This window comes from Aptenodytes forsteri, unplaced genomic scaffold (assembly GCF_000699145.1).
Source record: "Aptenodytes forsteri isolate BGI_AS27 unplaced genomic scaffold, ASM69914v1 Scaffold241, whole genome shotgun sequence".
Taxonomy (NCBI): Eukaryota; Metazoa; Chordata; class Aves; order Sphenisciformes; family Spheniscidae; genus Aptenodytes; species Aptenodytes forsteri.
The window spans coordinates 5,162,190-5,177,964 of NW_008795252.1; the positions used below are offsets into that span (position 1 = coordinate 5,162,190).

Here is a 15,775-nt window from a genome sequence, read left to right on the forward strand (position 1 = left end):
GTGGTGGATGCCCCATCCCTGGAAACATTCAAGGCCAGGCTGGATGGGGCTCTGAGCAACCTGATCTAGTTGAAGACGTCCCTGCCCATGGCAGGGGGGTTGGACTGGATGACCTTTAAAGGTCCCTTCTATGATTCTATGATTCTATGATTTTATGATTCAATTCAGGGAACTACAGGTTGGCCAGCCTCACTTTCATCCCTGGGAAAATCATGGTGCAAGAACTCTTGGAAGCCATTTCTGGGCACATGAAGGAGGCTGTGGATCTCTACATGATGGGACAAATTAATAACGAGACTCCATGCCTGCTGAAGGTGCTGAGGACCCACCACATTTGCAAGACTGCTTCAATGCATCCCTGGTATTGTTACCAATCATATCCAACTGAGGGCAAACCAGAGCGTAACTGCCTAAGGTTTCAGTCTTTCTCGGTAAAGAAAAACAGATATAGCCTTCTCAGTAGATACATCCTTAGAAGTTGTTTTCCTCTGTGATATATCTGTTATTGGATTACTTCTACATTTAAACTTTCTGCCATGTGATACTCAAATATAGACCTACCAACTGCAAAAAGTATGATTCATGGAGACCATTCTATTAAAACAAATTGTAGGTTTAAATAGTACAAAATGGAAGTACTATATCAAACTCTAGTAGCACGTATTCTTTCCATTTGTAAGATAAACTTTAAGCAAAAAGCTCCACTATATCAACAATGATGTAATAATTAATGTAACCCCCAAGTAGGATTAGAACAATCTTGGTTGTAAAATATGCCTTGAAATTCAATGGGTTTAACTAAACTTCTTTTCACCTTATTGTGATTGTGGATCACAGTACTGAGTAGTTAAACCAAACTAAATTACATAACATTAAATTCTGACATTTTCTAGTCTTCAGAAATTCTGTCCTCAGTCTTCATATTTTAATACTGAAAATTAAAAAAAAAAAAAATCATCCATTATTACTTCTTTAATTTTGGTTGATAAATTCAGTCTGGTTTCCTAATAATGGTCATTCACATGTTTCAGTGGACATTAAAAAGATTTAATGCAGTTTATATTAGCTCATCTACTGTATGAAAATTGTATTTTGTGTGAAGCAATCTACATGTAGGTTTTGGACCAGTCTGTTGCAACAAGGAGTAAGAATGATGGATCTGGTAAGTAATGTAATATGCTATCACTGAGCAATATGCTGAGTAAATTTATTGGGCTTTATTAATGGTTTCTTGTATTATTACATTCACAATGTTTAAAGATGTGAATTTCAAAAAATCAACGTTTTGTACAAGTGCTTACAAAAGATATTATACAACATACATAATTATAATTGCTTACATTAGTTTTCTTTAAAATGTTCAATTTGCATAGTCAGATAAGTATTCAAAAATATAAACACAGTCACTGATGGAAGAACAATAAATAACTAGAAATCAAATAAACTATTCATACCATCTTCAATGGGTTCATACTTCAAAATAATTTCTAAGGCAGTTGTTTCACAAGCTTCAGTTTCATATTGTTCTTTTCTGAGAAATTCAATGAGCTCGGTGTCAGCTAGAATTTTGCAGTTTGGAGAGTAACCACGGAAAAGTTCATGAAATTCAGGTCTGTGTACAATAGTTCGATAAATTGCCCTGAAGTCTTCGATGTTAATCGTATGTGCCTTCCGTTTGTCAACGGTTTTCTGGGGGGGGGGGGGAAATCAGAACAGTCAATACAAAGATATGCAATGATACAAAGATATGCACAAAACACTATTATAACTGATCATAAGAGTGAGAACAACAGAGAATACCTCAGGCAACAGTGACTGCAATGCATTATCAAATTATATTCTTCTACTTCTATATGCAACTTTTAGATTTGACTTTGTGTGTTAAAAATATTTTATACAAATTAAAATGTACCATATGACATAATTAGCATCTAAGTAATTACAATGAATTTCTATATAACGCATATGAAATATTAAAACACATTATATAAAACCTCTAAAATGCTATGCAGTAAAATAAATCTGCAGCATAAAAATTATCGAGTGAAAAATATATTTAATATAATACCTCTCCAACAGCAATTTAACCCATATTGTAAATATTGTCAGTTAAATTTACATACAACATACAGCAAACAGTAATCTAAAAAATGAAATAAGGATGACCAAATTATCATGAGATCCAAGTCTTTCAATACATCAAATAAGAAACACTATTAAAGTTTGGAGACAAGATACTTTATAATAACCTATGACATCGTGTTCTATTCTTAACAAGCCAGAATATTTAACTCAGATTCATTATTCACAATTTCAGAATTCTTAAACTGTAAGCTTGTTTTCATAGAGCTTACAAAATGTTAGCACATTAATTAATTTCAGTGTTTCAGTATAAAAGCCACTAGAAAAATCAAAAGGGCAAAAGAATTTGAATAGAACAATACTTTTTTACCATTTCTGCCATCTACATTTTTCTTAGGCTTAACAATTTTATCTTTTAAAAGTTTCTACATGAAATATGTAATTGTGCATATGAAATATAGATGTTTCTAACAGTTTAGCTTGTATTATTCTTAAAAGTTGCCAAATTAAGAGACATTTTGGAAATTTACTGACAAAAGGACTCATAAAAATCATAAATGGCAATTCATTGCCTCATTGATTATCACTGTAAGCTGATCAAAATTCATAATTGTTGGCTCCTTAAACTGAGACTACCAAAGAGGCTAAATTTCAGCATCTAATAACATGGCACCTACTATGGTTATTACAGCTTCCCCAGAAGTGTCCATGAACATAAAATGGCTTACTTGAGCTTTGGCTGCTCTTTGATAAATACTTTTGATTACTACTAAATTAGATTAGTTTTGAAGAGACACCTTAAAAACTAAAAGCCTAACGATACATTAGCAGCTTCTTCCTATGCACTACAGTTCCTGCTAAGAGATGTCTGAATAAGTACAATAAAAGTAAAAATATATTAGATAACCAAAAAAAGTACAAAAATAAATTTCATGAGGATTTCTAGCCAAAAATTTTACAAATCAGTACTTAAGTGTTTGCTTTGAGTTTGTGAAAGAGAATGGTAACGATCATTTTTAACAAAAATCACCAGCAAGAAAATAATTCAATACAAATGCTAATAATACACATTTCATTACTGCTTGAGAAATCCCACATCTAAGGTTGATATCCTCAATCTAATTTTTAACATCTTTAAGAAAACTGCAAATTTACTCATAACTGTTAAATAGAAAAAGAAAATACCAACTTATTTTGGACTTAAACAATCTATCAGAACTCGGGAGACGTTCATTTAGGTATTGGCACAAAGTGAAGCTGGGCAAAAAAATTAAATTTTCTATTTCAGTCAACTCTTGAAATACAGGCAATAATACTACACAGGAGAGCTTTTCAAATTAAAGTTATGAAAATCATGTCACTATTAATAAAAAGATTGTTATAAAATTTTTGTTGGTAGATTTTTATTATTCTTATTTTTACTAATGCACATCAAATCTTTGCTACTCAGAAAAAAGAAGTATCTTGACAAAGACTTAGTCTTAAGAGGAATTATATGAAAATGTATTATTCCTTAAAAACCTTAATGTTCATAATTCTGATATTGCTCAAAGGAGCATTACAGTAAAATAAATTCAAAGAAAATAGACAAGAAAAAAACAGATTATTCTTTAAAAACTATGTTTTCTATAAAATTGATTTTGTCACGTATAACCATTCGATTAACTGTTGCTGTATAGTTACTGGCAATGATGCCAGTAAGATTTCCTTCCAGACTGCTTTGCATTTTTATGTACTATTATACTGCTGAAAAATTTGAGCCCCAAAAATATTGAAAACACTAAAATATCTCTCAAATAGCAAAGAATACCTAATAGTACTGCTACAAATAACTAGATCAGACTGTTGAGTATATTATATGGTTAAATGTAACTAGATCAGACTTGTTCTATGCAGGTCACTTCCTCAAATAATTATTCTCTTCTCTACCCACAACTGATCATGTCTCTGAAATCTGTCAGAAAGAAAAGTAGGTGGAAAATACAGGAAACAATGAGAAATAGTTTCAAGTTCTCATGAGATTCTCAAGGTTGGCAATTCTCTCAATGCAGTGCAAGTTCAAAAACCACAGGCAGCCTCTTTAGCAAGGTTTGAGTTCACACTGCCAGTTTTACCTTGGCTCGACAAGGTAGAGAACAATGAGAGAGGAACAAGACAGAGTGCGGAAATCCTAATGCCTTCCCTCTGCCTGCCTGCCTGCCTGCCTGTCATCATGACATGACATAAAAGTCTCTGACTTGCCATAGTTAATTCTCCTCTGTCGAATCTGGACAGAATCAGCCAGCTGGTAACAAAATTCTCAAAGAAATCACATATATATCTAGCCACTTGGCTCCATTCCCTTAGGAAAACAGCTTTACCAAACAGCTATTTTTGGTAAAAAAATGAGCTAAAAGGAAAAATCATACATCATTTGAGTAATTACTAGAGGGAAACTGAAGAACATGAAATCCCAATATGTCCAAAGGCACTCAATTTTGCAGTATTTGCTCACTGGGACTGCATCCACTTGATAGTAGTTTGCTTACCTACATTAAATTGACTTATTAGTAAGTCCAATTTCTAGCTGTATCATGTAACCTTCATGGAAATCTCTTAAATGTTGCCATATCTCAAGGCCATATCCTTCCCCAGGGATTAGAGTGCAATTCCCATCCATTCGGGCATACCTCTTAAATACTTCAAAGGAGAGGTATAGTGGAAAACTGAATGAACAAGCGTGCTGGATCTATGTTGACCTGAAGCCTGAGCAGATTGGACAACTCCATATTGTCCTCCTGGCCAAAGGATTTTTAGGAAGTCAGTGGCTCTGCCCGGCATCAGACAGGCATGTCTGAGCTCATTAGCTTGATCACAGAGGCAGCTGGATGGGATGAAACCAGAATATTTTAATTTTTCTCAAGTGAGGCCTTGTTAGAAAAAAGTTGGGAATCAAGACCTACATATTTTCCACCACCCTACGCTATTTTGGTTTGGTAAATGGATGATGGTAACGCAACCATTCAGTTATCTATTTTACACAGAAACAAAAGACCTGAACAAGGCAAATTATTTGCTGATTTAGCACACCCTATTAGCATGAAATTCACTTCTCAAAATATTAATTTTAAAAAGTCAGCAAATATAAGGCACTTATGTAACTGGACTTCTAAACATATTTAATTGCTTAATCTACATATTCCTCACCTTGAAGACATGTTTTACATGTGCGAAATCAAAAGAGATTTGCAGTTTTTCAAGCAGATTCATTGTGCTGTCTAAATCAATCTTCCCAGTCCTGAACTCATTCTGAATGATGGACAAAAACCACGTATGAGAGATCAGGTTAAGGAAACTTCTGGGCTGTGTCATTGCCTTTAAATAGGGGAGGAGGGGGAGAAGTTTAATTTTTTTAAACCTAAAAAGCTTGCACTTTGTTTTTCTCATACTCTAGAACATCCTTGTCTTCTGATTTCTGATAATGCAGCAGGCTCTGAGGCACGCAGGAAGACATTTTTGCTCCACGCCCAGAGACTCTGAGGGCAAAGGTGACAAAAAGGGCCAGAGAAAGAGAAGGGGAAGGTGTGAAGGGAAACAAGGGGTGGTCAGGGTGAAGAAAGGGGTGCAGTGAGAGGAGGGAAATGTGGGGCGGCTGAGGGGATTCAGCAGCTGTGGGGAACGGTGGGAAGAGGTGTGCCAACAAAAAGCAGCAACGGGGTGAGGGCTCCCAGCATTGCACCCACCCAACCAGCCTCAACTGGACCCGGCTGCACCAGGCCAGACCAGACTGGACTGGCTGCCCCAGGCCCTCCCCTGCCACCCAGCTGGGGGGTCCCATGGATGCACAGGCCGGGCCCAGGCCTGGGGGGAGAGAGTCACGCAGGCGGAGGTCACACAACGGCAGTCGTCGCAGGGCAGGGAGAGGAGAGGAGGAGGTAGAGCAGGAGGAGGATATCTGTTTTCCTCCATGGCGGCTCTGCATCACCTGCTCCGGTCTCTTCACTGCGGTGGCGTTGGCAGCATTTGGCAGGACATCACCTTGGCTTGCTCCTGTTCCCGGCAGGGCCCTTTCTCTTCCCTCACACCCCTGCACCCCTGCCAGGATGCCCAGCACCCTCTCAGCAAGGGCCCCACCCTAGGCCCCCCACCAGCACTGCTCCAGGTGCCGCTGTGAGGTCACAAACTGTGGGTCCCCAGCGCAGGCCCCTTCCTGCCACCACTGCCCCCACCCCCGCCGCCATCTTGTGCCTTTTCCCTCCAGCACAAAGCGGCCCACGTGCCCTCCCCTCACCTGCAGTCTCCCACCCTTTGGATAGCCCTCACCCCCCAGCATGGGCGCAAAGCAGGAGCTGTGTGAGCCGGAGAAGGTGTCTCTTATTTGTGGCCTGCTGCGCCAGTCCCCTCCTGGGGAGTTTGGCCAGGTTGTCCAAGATCTCTCTGCTCTGGTCCAAGATGACAAGCTGGTGAGGCAGGAGGCTGCCCGTATGGGGGCCTGTCACAACAAGAACAACTTCACCCCCATCCAAATAAACGGTCGCACCGTGCTACTGACCCACTACAACAACTTAGGGGGAAACCGCTTTTTTGACCCTCAGGACAAATTCTCTTTTGAGTTTGACCACCTGCGTGGGGTAACCAGCAAACCCCAGCTTCATGGTGTGATGCTAGATGAGGGGGAGCTGTGGCGAGAGGCCCTCCACAAGGGCTTGAAGGCCTATGTGAGCCGCCACTTTCCTGTAGGGAACTGCTGTGTGTTTAAAAAAAGCCTGGGGAAGAGGCAGATGTTTGTGGCCTGCATTGAGGCTCACCAGTACCAGCCTTCACATCACTGGAACAGCCTTTGGAAGTCAGACTGGACTTTTGCCCTGACTCCATTTACCACTCAAGTTACAGCGATCTTTCTCCTCCAGATACACTACTTCAAACATGCCAACCTCCATGTAAACGTCAGCAAGTCTGTGAGTGAGACTCTAAATGTGATAGACCAAAGTCAGTTTGCCACAGATTTTGTGAAATTTGTGAAAGCTGAGGACACCAAGTTTCATGTTGCCATTCTGGAAAACATTCAGGCTTTGTCAGAGGATATATGGGGAAAAAATCTGCGGAGGAAACTCCCTGTTACTCGCACTTTTATGAACTGGAATAAACTATTGAATGATCAGCATCTGAAATCCAATGTCTCCAATACAGAAGTGCCTCCATGCTTATTGAAACACACTATTTGATATGGTGGCCTAAATAAAATAAAAGGAAGAAAAAGACAAAACGGGGGTGTTTAGTTGATTTATTTCTGGATTACTCAGGAGAGTGCAGAAACTGTCATCAGTCAACCACCACTTTAAAAATAATTCAAGTCTGTAATGACTGAAAATAATTTGCTGTGTTTTTTTATTTTCTTCATGTACTTTTCAACTGCTTCTAGAGGTACTAGTAATGATCACTGTCAAAGGCAGTACAGTGCTACAGGTGACCCAGCAAGCAAACTCTTACTTTCCTTTGTAATTTTACCCAATATTATATTTACTTATGTAACTTCATACTATATGTAGCATCGATTATAAGGAAATTGGTAAGGTAGGTTGGCAAAGATATTGAGGCATTATTTCTAGATTTTTTCATTGATGCTGAAACCCAGGAATTTCAGCCTTCAGGCTTGTCTTATGCATACCTCTCTGCATGCACAAGAGACACCCCTAACAGAGTCACATGAACAAAGGGAGATCAGTACACAGGAGGAATAAATTTCTTATAGCTAGTGCAGAAGATATTTCAGGACTGACCAGGGATGTATGCTGGGTGTTGCAGCATTACGGAATAAAGCGATGCTACTTCCCTTCTCCCAGTGTTTATTACAAATGCCAAAGGAATGCATGTGATTTTGTTTTACTTTCAAACTATGACAGTGATGCTTTGCTAACATGTTTATTGCAATAAATGAAATGCCTACCACACTTGCTGTTTTCTGTAAATATACCTTTTAATTAGTTTTAGTAGAAACAATGTTTAATTTCAAGCAGTAATGTAAACACTAAACTTCCTAAAAATATTGATGTGAACATTTAAACATTATTCTTATAAATATTATATGTTTTTAATGTAAGCATAAGATTTTGCTTTTGGTCATCACTGCTGGTGGCAATAACATTATCACATGGGTTGAACATGCCCTTTTGTAAATACTGATCAGTAGCTTTATAGCTTCAGTGCTCAGACTGGCCATGATTGCTTTTAACGTCTGTTTTAAAATGTAGTAAAGAACTATGCATTGGTATGGTTTTGGGGATAACCAACATTGTGTGAAAGTGCTATCTTCAGATTACTCTTCTGATGCAAAATGAAGACTTTGCATCTGTACTCACACCTGATTTGGGAGGTTCCTTACTCTATATATCTGGATATGATAATTAATTACCCAGAGAAACCAATAACAAAAAGATGGGTAATATAAAAACCATCATTTCTTACTCTATATCTGGATATGATAATTAATTACCCAGAGAAACCAATAACAAAAAGATGTCTAATATAAAAACCATCATTCTACATCATTCTATATTGTTGATGACAAAGTCATATGCTCAATTTTTATTTATAAGCATACTAATTTACAAAGCCTTAATGCAGAAGACAAGGTTGTAGTGTTGCCAATATTTGAATGACACAGAAATAAATGAAGTAGCTCCTTTGATATATACTGAATTTCGTCAGATTTGCATTGACTAGAGCACATTTCATCTCGTTGTTCATCTTTATGGTCACTCACCGCAAAGATTCTGGGAGTGTTGTACTAATTTATGTGCAGAAAGGTGCTCATCACGCAAGGTTTCCTTCCCACAAGCAGAAAGCAGACTGCTGCCCCTGTAACAAAGTTCCTTGACAATGCCTTTTACAGAAGCCCATTTGTTAGAGAATCTGCACCATGCACTTGAAGAGGGAGAAGGATGGAGCAAGGAGAGCATTTTCTGTGCTCCTTCGGTTCTTCACAGAAAGCTGCATTACCTATGGGTCATCCTCTTTCCACCCCACAGCTGCTACTGAGATCCGTCCAACACCAATCCAGCCCTTTTAGTGCCTATGTTGCTGCTGGAGACTATTCAATGAGCAAGCAGCTGTCTTTACATGGTATTTATTTGAATATGTGATTATTTCTTTATTGAAAAGAAGAGTAATTTTATTAAAAATGTTATGCAACCCAGGGCTGCTGTACTGAAGATGGCCTGTTGTAAGCGTAGTTCATGCCTGCAGTACAGAATAATAGATGAAATTTTGGACATAAATTTAAGTGCTAACAGAAACAGGGACATAGCACTAGAAATTCTGGATTGTGAAAAAAGCACTTTATTCAAGCACAAACATAGAACATGTACTAACAATAAGGAACAGTAAGGAACAATGGAAAAGAATAAGTAGTTAGATGACTTTCGGTTTCAACATTTATTCCACCAGATCAATCCCTTATGAAATGCAAATATATGACGTTTTGCAATATACTGCTCTCTCTTCTTTAAAATGCAGTTTCTCTATGGCAAAACTGTAGCAAGCAGTGCAATAATAAAAACAGTTAATATTGTAGGATTAGGAAGTTTTCCTATCTTCCCTATCAGTCTGCCTTTATGAACTTTCCATTTTCCTTCAATTTTCTTGCTGTATAAAAGAGGGAATCTGTGATACCAGAATCTGCAACAAAAGCTGCTCAGAGGGATGGAGTTTGGGCAGAGTAAATATTCTGATCTGGCTGAAAACGTTTACTCATTTTTTGCAAGGCCTATGAAATTATTCTGGAAAAGGTAATTACAATACAGACTTTGTCAATTTTCCCTCTACATTCTCCATGATGGGCCTGGAATTTTTTTTTCTGTTGGAAAGTTGAAACTTGGGGAAGAATAAACATTATGAGAAGAAAGTGAAGGTGTCCAACTCCATTGAAAACTTTACTGAACTTTTAAATATACATTTTTGTGACTCTGAATATGTTTGAGATTTAGTTGCAACTTCTTACTCTTTTACCCTTACCAGAATTTTTTTTTGTATAGGAACACATTCCAACTCACGTTATCTATCTTTATTCCTAAAATCCCCCTCCTTTTCTGTCTACTGCTTTGAAAATCATTTACATTCTTATAGCTGCCTGTGAATCCATCTCTTTTTATTGGCAGCAGTAGCCCGTATTTTACGAAAAGAAAGGAAGAATAGGCGTATATAACTAAAACAAAAAATAAGTTGTCAAACTGTATCTTACAATAGGTTTCTACTGCAGCCAGGAGTATAGCATACCTAAAATTGAGCTATACCTACCTATTTACAGTCACAGCTATCTACTGTTAAAGACTTGCTTTGTGCCTGCAAAAATACATTATCATCAAGTAACTTTCTGTAATGTGCTTCCAATACTGCTTTCTCCTTTTTCTTATCTTTGGTTGTTACTGAGTGGCCACGGTTATTTATCTCAAGGAGAAGATCACCTACTCTATCAGTTCAGAACATTTTCACGATGAGATGTAATTTTCTTTCAAAATAAAATGTGAATTTTGTTGAAACTCCGCTCCTCCATTTACAGGCTTGCAGACTCACTGGAATCATAAAGTTGGTACAAATGTACCTGAGCCAAATTGGCTCAAATTTTTGATTTCTGAAAATAATTTTGTATCATCTACCATTAATTGTTGCTGCAAAGAAAATTATCATTTTTATTACACCAGTAACACTAGAGCTTAGTTTGGACTTCATTGTCAGCTTCCAGCTGCATTAAAATTGGAAGAAAACCAACACTTGATATTAGTATTTGGATTGGATATTTAATGTTCCCATTATAAAGTTTGCTTCATGTTTTGCTAGTACTGCAGCAGGTGGAAAACCTATCCAAATGAGGACACTTAGCAAAAAGTTTCATCATTTCATTTTTAAATCTATGTGTTGAATTAAAAGCAACTTTCTTTGTAGTTTCAGAATAGATAGACAAATCTTTAACAGGCACTAAAGACTCAAGTTATCTGTTGGCAGAAAGCAAGGTCTGTCAATACTTCTAGTCATTGGAAGAAATTAATGTTTTCCCCCTTACATTCTCCAAAAGCGGTACTAATTCTTTCTTTGCTTAATTCATGGAATGAAAAAGACAGTATTGTAAAAAAAAAAACCCAAACCCCTCTAATTGTATGTTTTCCAGGCTGTAGTCTGTATTAAAATCTCCACTGTATTCCTTAGTCCCTACTCCTTATCAAGGTGTGGAGAAGAAAGGAAAATGTGATTTTGAAACAGAGGAAATAATAGAAGTGAAGGAAATACAAAGAACATTCTGTCAAGTGTATATCTCTCACTGATTTCAAATAATCAATGCATTAATGCTCCAGTTATAGCAAGACCAAATTCAAGGATTATTTTCCCTTCTACAGTAAGAATGGTTTAATATGTTCAACAAATCTGAAAAAGCGGATTTATTATTTTCCAAATGCAAGATATTTTCCAAGTCTGTATGTCAGTATGCCACTCTTACACAAATAATGCATTTTATGATTCTTTTTAATGAATTTTAATGAAAGCTTTGGAGTTATTAAAGATGTGCAGTGGTTTCAAAAAGTCACTATTTCAAAAACCAACTATTATGAACTATTCAAAGCATAGTAATCTGGGATTCTCCAAAATTACAAGAGGTATTTTTTATGGTAAGACTTAGGAATTGCCACCATACAAAACTAAGGGAATAAGAGACCTAATAATAATTAAAACAGACCCATGTTATATTAAGTCATTTATGTAGCAGATTATATTTGAATGGAACAGGAACTACTATGCATCCTTAAATTGATATCCAGCAAATATCCTGAGATTGTGGGATCCTGGTTGGTTCTGGTTGGTTTTAGTGGGGTTTTTTATATTATTGTTCATAGAACACATTTGGAAGAAAAGGGAGTGTGGGTCTCAGCTTTTTTCTAGATGTAGGTATAGGCCTTTCAGTCCTGAATTTTTATACATAATTAAAGGTTTGTATTTCCTATTTGCTTACTAAGGAACATATCGACTCTTACATACACTGCTTCTTAAATAGCATTCATAACTGCTGTGTTGGTAACAAGAGCAGCTGAGAGCCTTTCTAAATATTCTTCCAGAACCAGAAGGCTAAAAATTTAGAGTCCGTATGGCAATAATCATAGCCATCTTTTCCAAGTATGCTGACAGTGATAAAATACTGGATTTTTAACACAGACCTTTATAACGGCTCTACCTATGTATCTCACCAGAATTGCATATGAGACAGATGTCCCTCCTTGGGGGAATGGAAGCCCAGCGTCTAGTATGACATTAGGGGAGAACTAGCAACCTGGAACAGGAGGGATAAGAGAAAGGGTATAAGTGGGGGGATGTTGAAGAAAAATGTGGATAAGGCACATTCACAATTGGAGAAAGGAAGAAAAAAGAGACCAGTATTATAATTCCACTGTTCTGGAACTTGAGGAGACTGTCCGGAAGTGGACAGCTTAAATCTCAGCTCCCCCACTGTCTTTGCTTCCTTAACTTTTGGGCAAGTCACATGGATCTAGATTCCTAGAGATCTCAAATCAGTACTCCGGTATATGCGATCTTCAGCCTTTCTGTGCCCGGGAAAGCTAACAGTTCTTTCTGATCTCATACGTATCCTATGAGAATGTATTAAAATTATTAATAAATAATACAATAGTTGGCTCTTAATAACTAAGGGAATAATTTAATTATATGTGATATGTGTGTAAAGTAACCATGATCCCAAATGAAACTCTCTCATAGTTAATACAAGTTTGTTTCACAAAATGAAAAAACATTAAGAAACAGGAAATTTTCTATCCCGATGGAAACATAGAATTACAAACCTACATCCTGAAGCACACTGCTGTGTTCTCATGTATGACATCTTTCTTTACCAGCAAAGCTTCATGATCTACCTACACAGATCAGCACACCAGCCCTTGCAAGCCTACAGCTACTTAGGTATGCTCATCTCAAGCTTCACTGGCGGGGAGCTCATGTTTCTGGTAGGAACAGCCCTCAGGGGCAGACTGGTGGTAAAGCAATGGCTCATTTTTTGCCCACATGCCCACATTTCTTTCCCTTGGAAGTAAATGTGCAGTTTTGGGTTCTGTGCTGACAGGAGGTTGGGACAGGACTGGGGAATGTATCTAGATCTGGGAATTCACTGGCTGAAAGATTCTGAGTTCCTCAAAGGGTTAAGAAAAATATATATTCTCCCTGCAAACCACTTCTCTTTGAGTGGGGAATTGACAGCTAAGCCTCCTAGAGAGTGGTTTCAGTGGAAAAAACTAGGTTTGAATAAATATCTTTGGTTTCAGATAGAAATACTTTCTGTCTGGAATGAGATAACTAAAAGGAAGGTGAAGATGTATGAATCATTAAAGTGTTTTTTTTTTACCTTGTAGAGTTTTGGGTCTTTTTTACCTTGCACTGAAGATACCATTAAGAGAATGTCCTCTGAGAAGTTCACCACTCAGAAGTCAGACTCAGAGAGTGAGAAATAGAAACTCTTGTATATGCCTTTAACAGCTGCATTGTCCTGTATGTATCACGAAGTAATTAGGACTCCATTGATCTTGAAGCAAGTGCCATAGATAACTTACCTTTAAAACCAGGTATATTCCAAGTCATAAAGTTTCCTTATGCTATCTTTCTTCCTTTATAGCATTCAACAGATGAGAAAAAGCATTTTTTGTTTCTAATGTGTACGGGTTCATTAGTAAATATCTTCTACAAATGCCTGTGATTATTTCTGAGAAAAATATTTTTGCCAGTTCACTGAGGATATTATTAATTTTACTTAAGAACTTTATTTCACCCAAGACTTCCCATTTGCAACTTACTTTAATTATATCCTCATTAGAGACAGATATGAGAAGCACAGCTTATTTCAAGTATTTATTATTCATTCTTGTATTGTTAATGAATTAATGCCTGAAGTGCGTCTGCAGTAAAAAGTCACCTTCTTGTTCATCAGTTTTGCATGTCCATAAAATAAATGTGATTGTTTCAAGGACTGTATTACATAGATTCAGTACCATTGCTTTCCATATATAACATCTACATGCAAATTTATTCTGTTGTTCTTTCTTAAATAATTAACATTATCTGCTAATATATTCTTGCTCAGACCAGTTCCTCTGGTAATTATAATCGAGTGTGCAGTACGTATTCACTGAGCATCTATAGTTCCATTCTTTCTCTTCCCATCAAAAGGTCATTTTGAAGACACATCGGCAACATGCTTTCTATGTTCTGTAAGCCCTGCAAAAAACAAGCTGTTATTTCAGCCTCTGGGCTGTAGTTCCGTATGCCTAAATCCATTACAAACCATGGATTTAGCTGAAGCAAATGAAAAGCATAATTAACATTTTGGTATTCTGTGTGCGATAATTTATTTTCCATTATCAAAGTTACATAGGCTGCCAAATGTGTGATACAGATTATGGGACAAACTGTGCTTAAAATGCAGGTTTTTTTAAAACGTGTTATGTCCTGTGAAGTATTCATGGGGAGAAAGAGATTAAAATGCATAGGCTCTATTTTGCCTTCAGCTGTTTTCTGGCTCCTCTGTTTAAGTCCCAGTTCAACAAAGTACTTAATTGTTTGATTAATTATAATCATTTTACTATTTCCACCGGGAGGAATAGCATGATATAGGTATTATGATGCTACAGCTGGTTAAATTGGATCATACAAAGCTGAAGGACCTGATACAGAAGGTACAGATATCAGCAGAAAGATTCCCTTCTTTTGACTGTGAACTTTAGACTGGCCTGGAGAAAGTTCCTGAAGACCAATTTCTAGCCCTTTGCTCCAATCTATCTTATAAATTAATTTACATTACCCTGCTCCATTTTGTTGTCTTCGTCTATGAAACACGTTGATTATGAAACAATTTATTTTCTTTAAATTAATACCACTAGATCCAGAAATGGACTTAAAAGTCTAGAAGCTTCAGTAAATTAAATGATAAGCATTTATTTATTCTCTAGTCAAATACAACACCAGTGAACTGAAGCACCTATGCATCCCATGGGTATTTAGGCTGTGAACTATAGCAAGCTTACTCCCTGCAAGAGTGTTCAATGGCTTCTTAATTTAAGAAGTTGAACCTCTGTGTCTCATTCTTCTGGCGGAGTGCCCTTACAGCTATGTTATTGACTGGCACTCAGAGGAAGCACATTCCACTACACCTGTAGAAAATGTGTTAATGTGTACCACAGCATGCGCAATTTGTGGGCATAAAAAGAGCAAGATTAACATAATTTATGACTTAGCTGGAAGGTAACTGCATTCTGATCACTTCTTCTGTACTATGAAGGTATAAAACAAATTCTTTAAGCTTTCCATACAGCTTTTGCAGATTCAGTAGAGTATAATTCTTTTTAAAGATGAGGTAATTGACCATTGAGTATTGGGAAAGTAAATACATGAAAGAACGTGAGCTGCTGAGATTCTGCAAGAGTGGGGGTTACTTATGTGTCTTCAGAAAACAGGAGGGAGGGAAGAAATTAGGTGCAGAATGAAGGAGAAAAAAACCTTTGATTTTTGCCTGCCATTAGCATCTTTATTTTAGATTTTGAGGTTATTTCCAGTACTTTTTTTAAAAAAAAAAATGATAAATTTTCAGAATTTTCTGAAGATATTTGTAACTATTAGAAGAATTTATTTCAATTCTGCAAACACATAGGACCATACCAGAAGAGTTCAA

The 15,775-nt window shown here is 37.1% G+C and overlaps 2 protein-coding genes across 2 annotated transcripts in view; one reads left to right on the top strand and one right to left on the bottom strand.

Annotated features, from left to right (window-relative positions):
• Nucleotides 1-6,030, bottom strand: part of PLCZ1 (phospholipase C zeta 1) — a 54,350-nt gene extending 48,320 nt beyond the window's left edge. Inside the window, exons 1-3 of the mRNA XM_009278994.2 lie at nt 6,017-6,030; nt 5,269-5,392; nt 1,455-1,689 (exon numbers count right to left, since the gene is read on the bottom strand). Of these exons, the coding sequence (XP_009277269.1) occupies nt 1,455-1,689; nt 5,269-5,392; nt 6,017-6,030 (373 nt within the window). The remainder of the gene's footprint in view (nt 1-1,454; nt 1,690-5,268; nt 5,393-6,016) is intronic.
• A 362-nt stretch (nt 6,031-6,392) lies between these two features.
• On the top strand, nt 6,393-7,286 carry CAPZA3 (capping actin protein of muscle Z-line alpha subunit 3). Its single transcript, XM_009279072.1, has one exon. It carries the CDS (start codon nt 6,393-6,395, stop codon nt 7,284-7,286), a length of 894 nt encoding a protein of 297 aa, XP_009277347.1.
• Nucleotides 7,287-15,775: the final 8,489 nt, after the last annotated feature.

What these genes read in the sequence shown, in the direction of transcription:
- CAPZA3 (XM_009279072.1), top strand. Translation starts at nt 6,393, where the DNA reads ATGGGCGCAAAGCAGGAGCTGTGTGAGCCGGAGAAGGTGTCTCTTATT.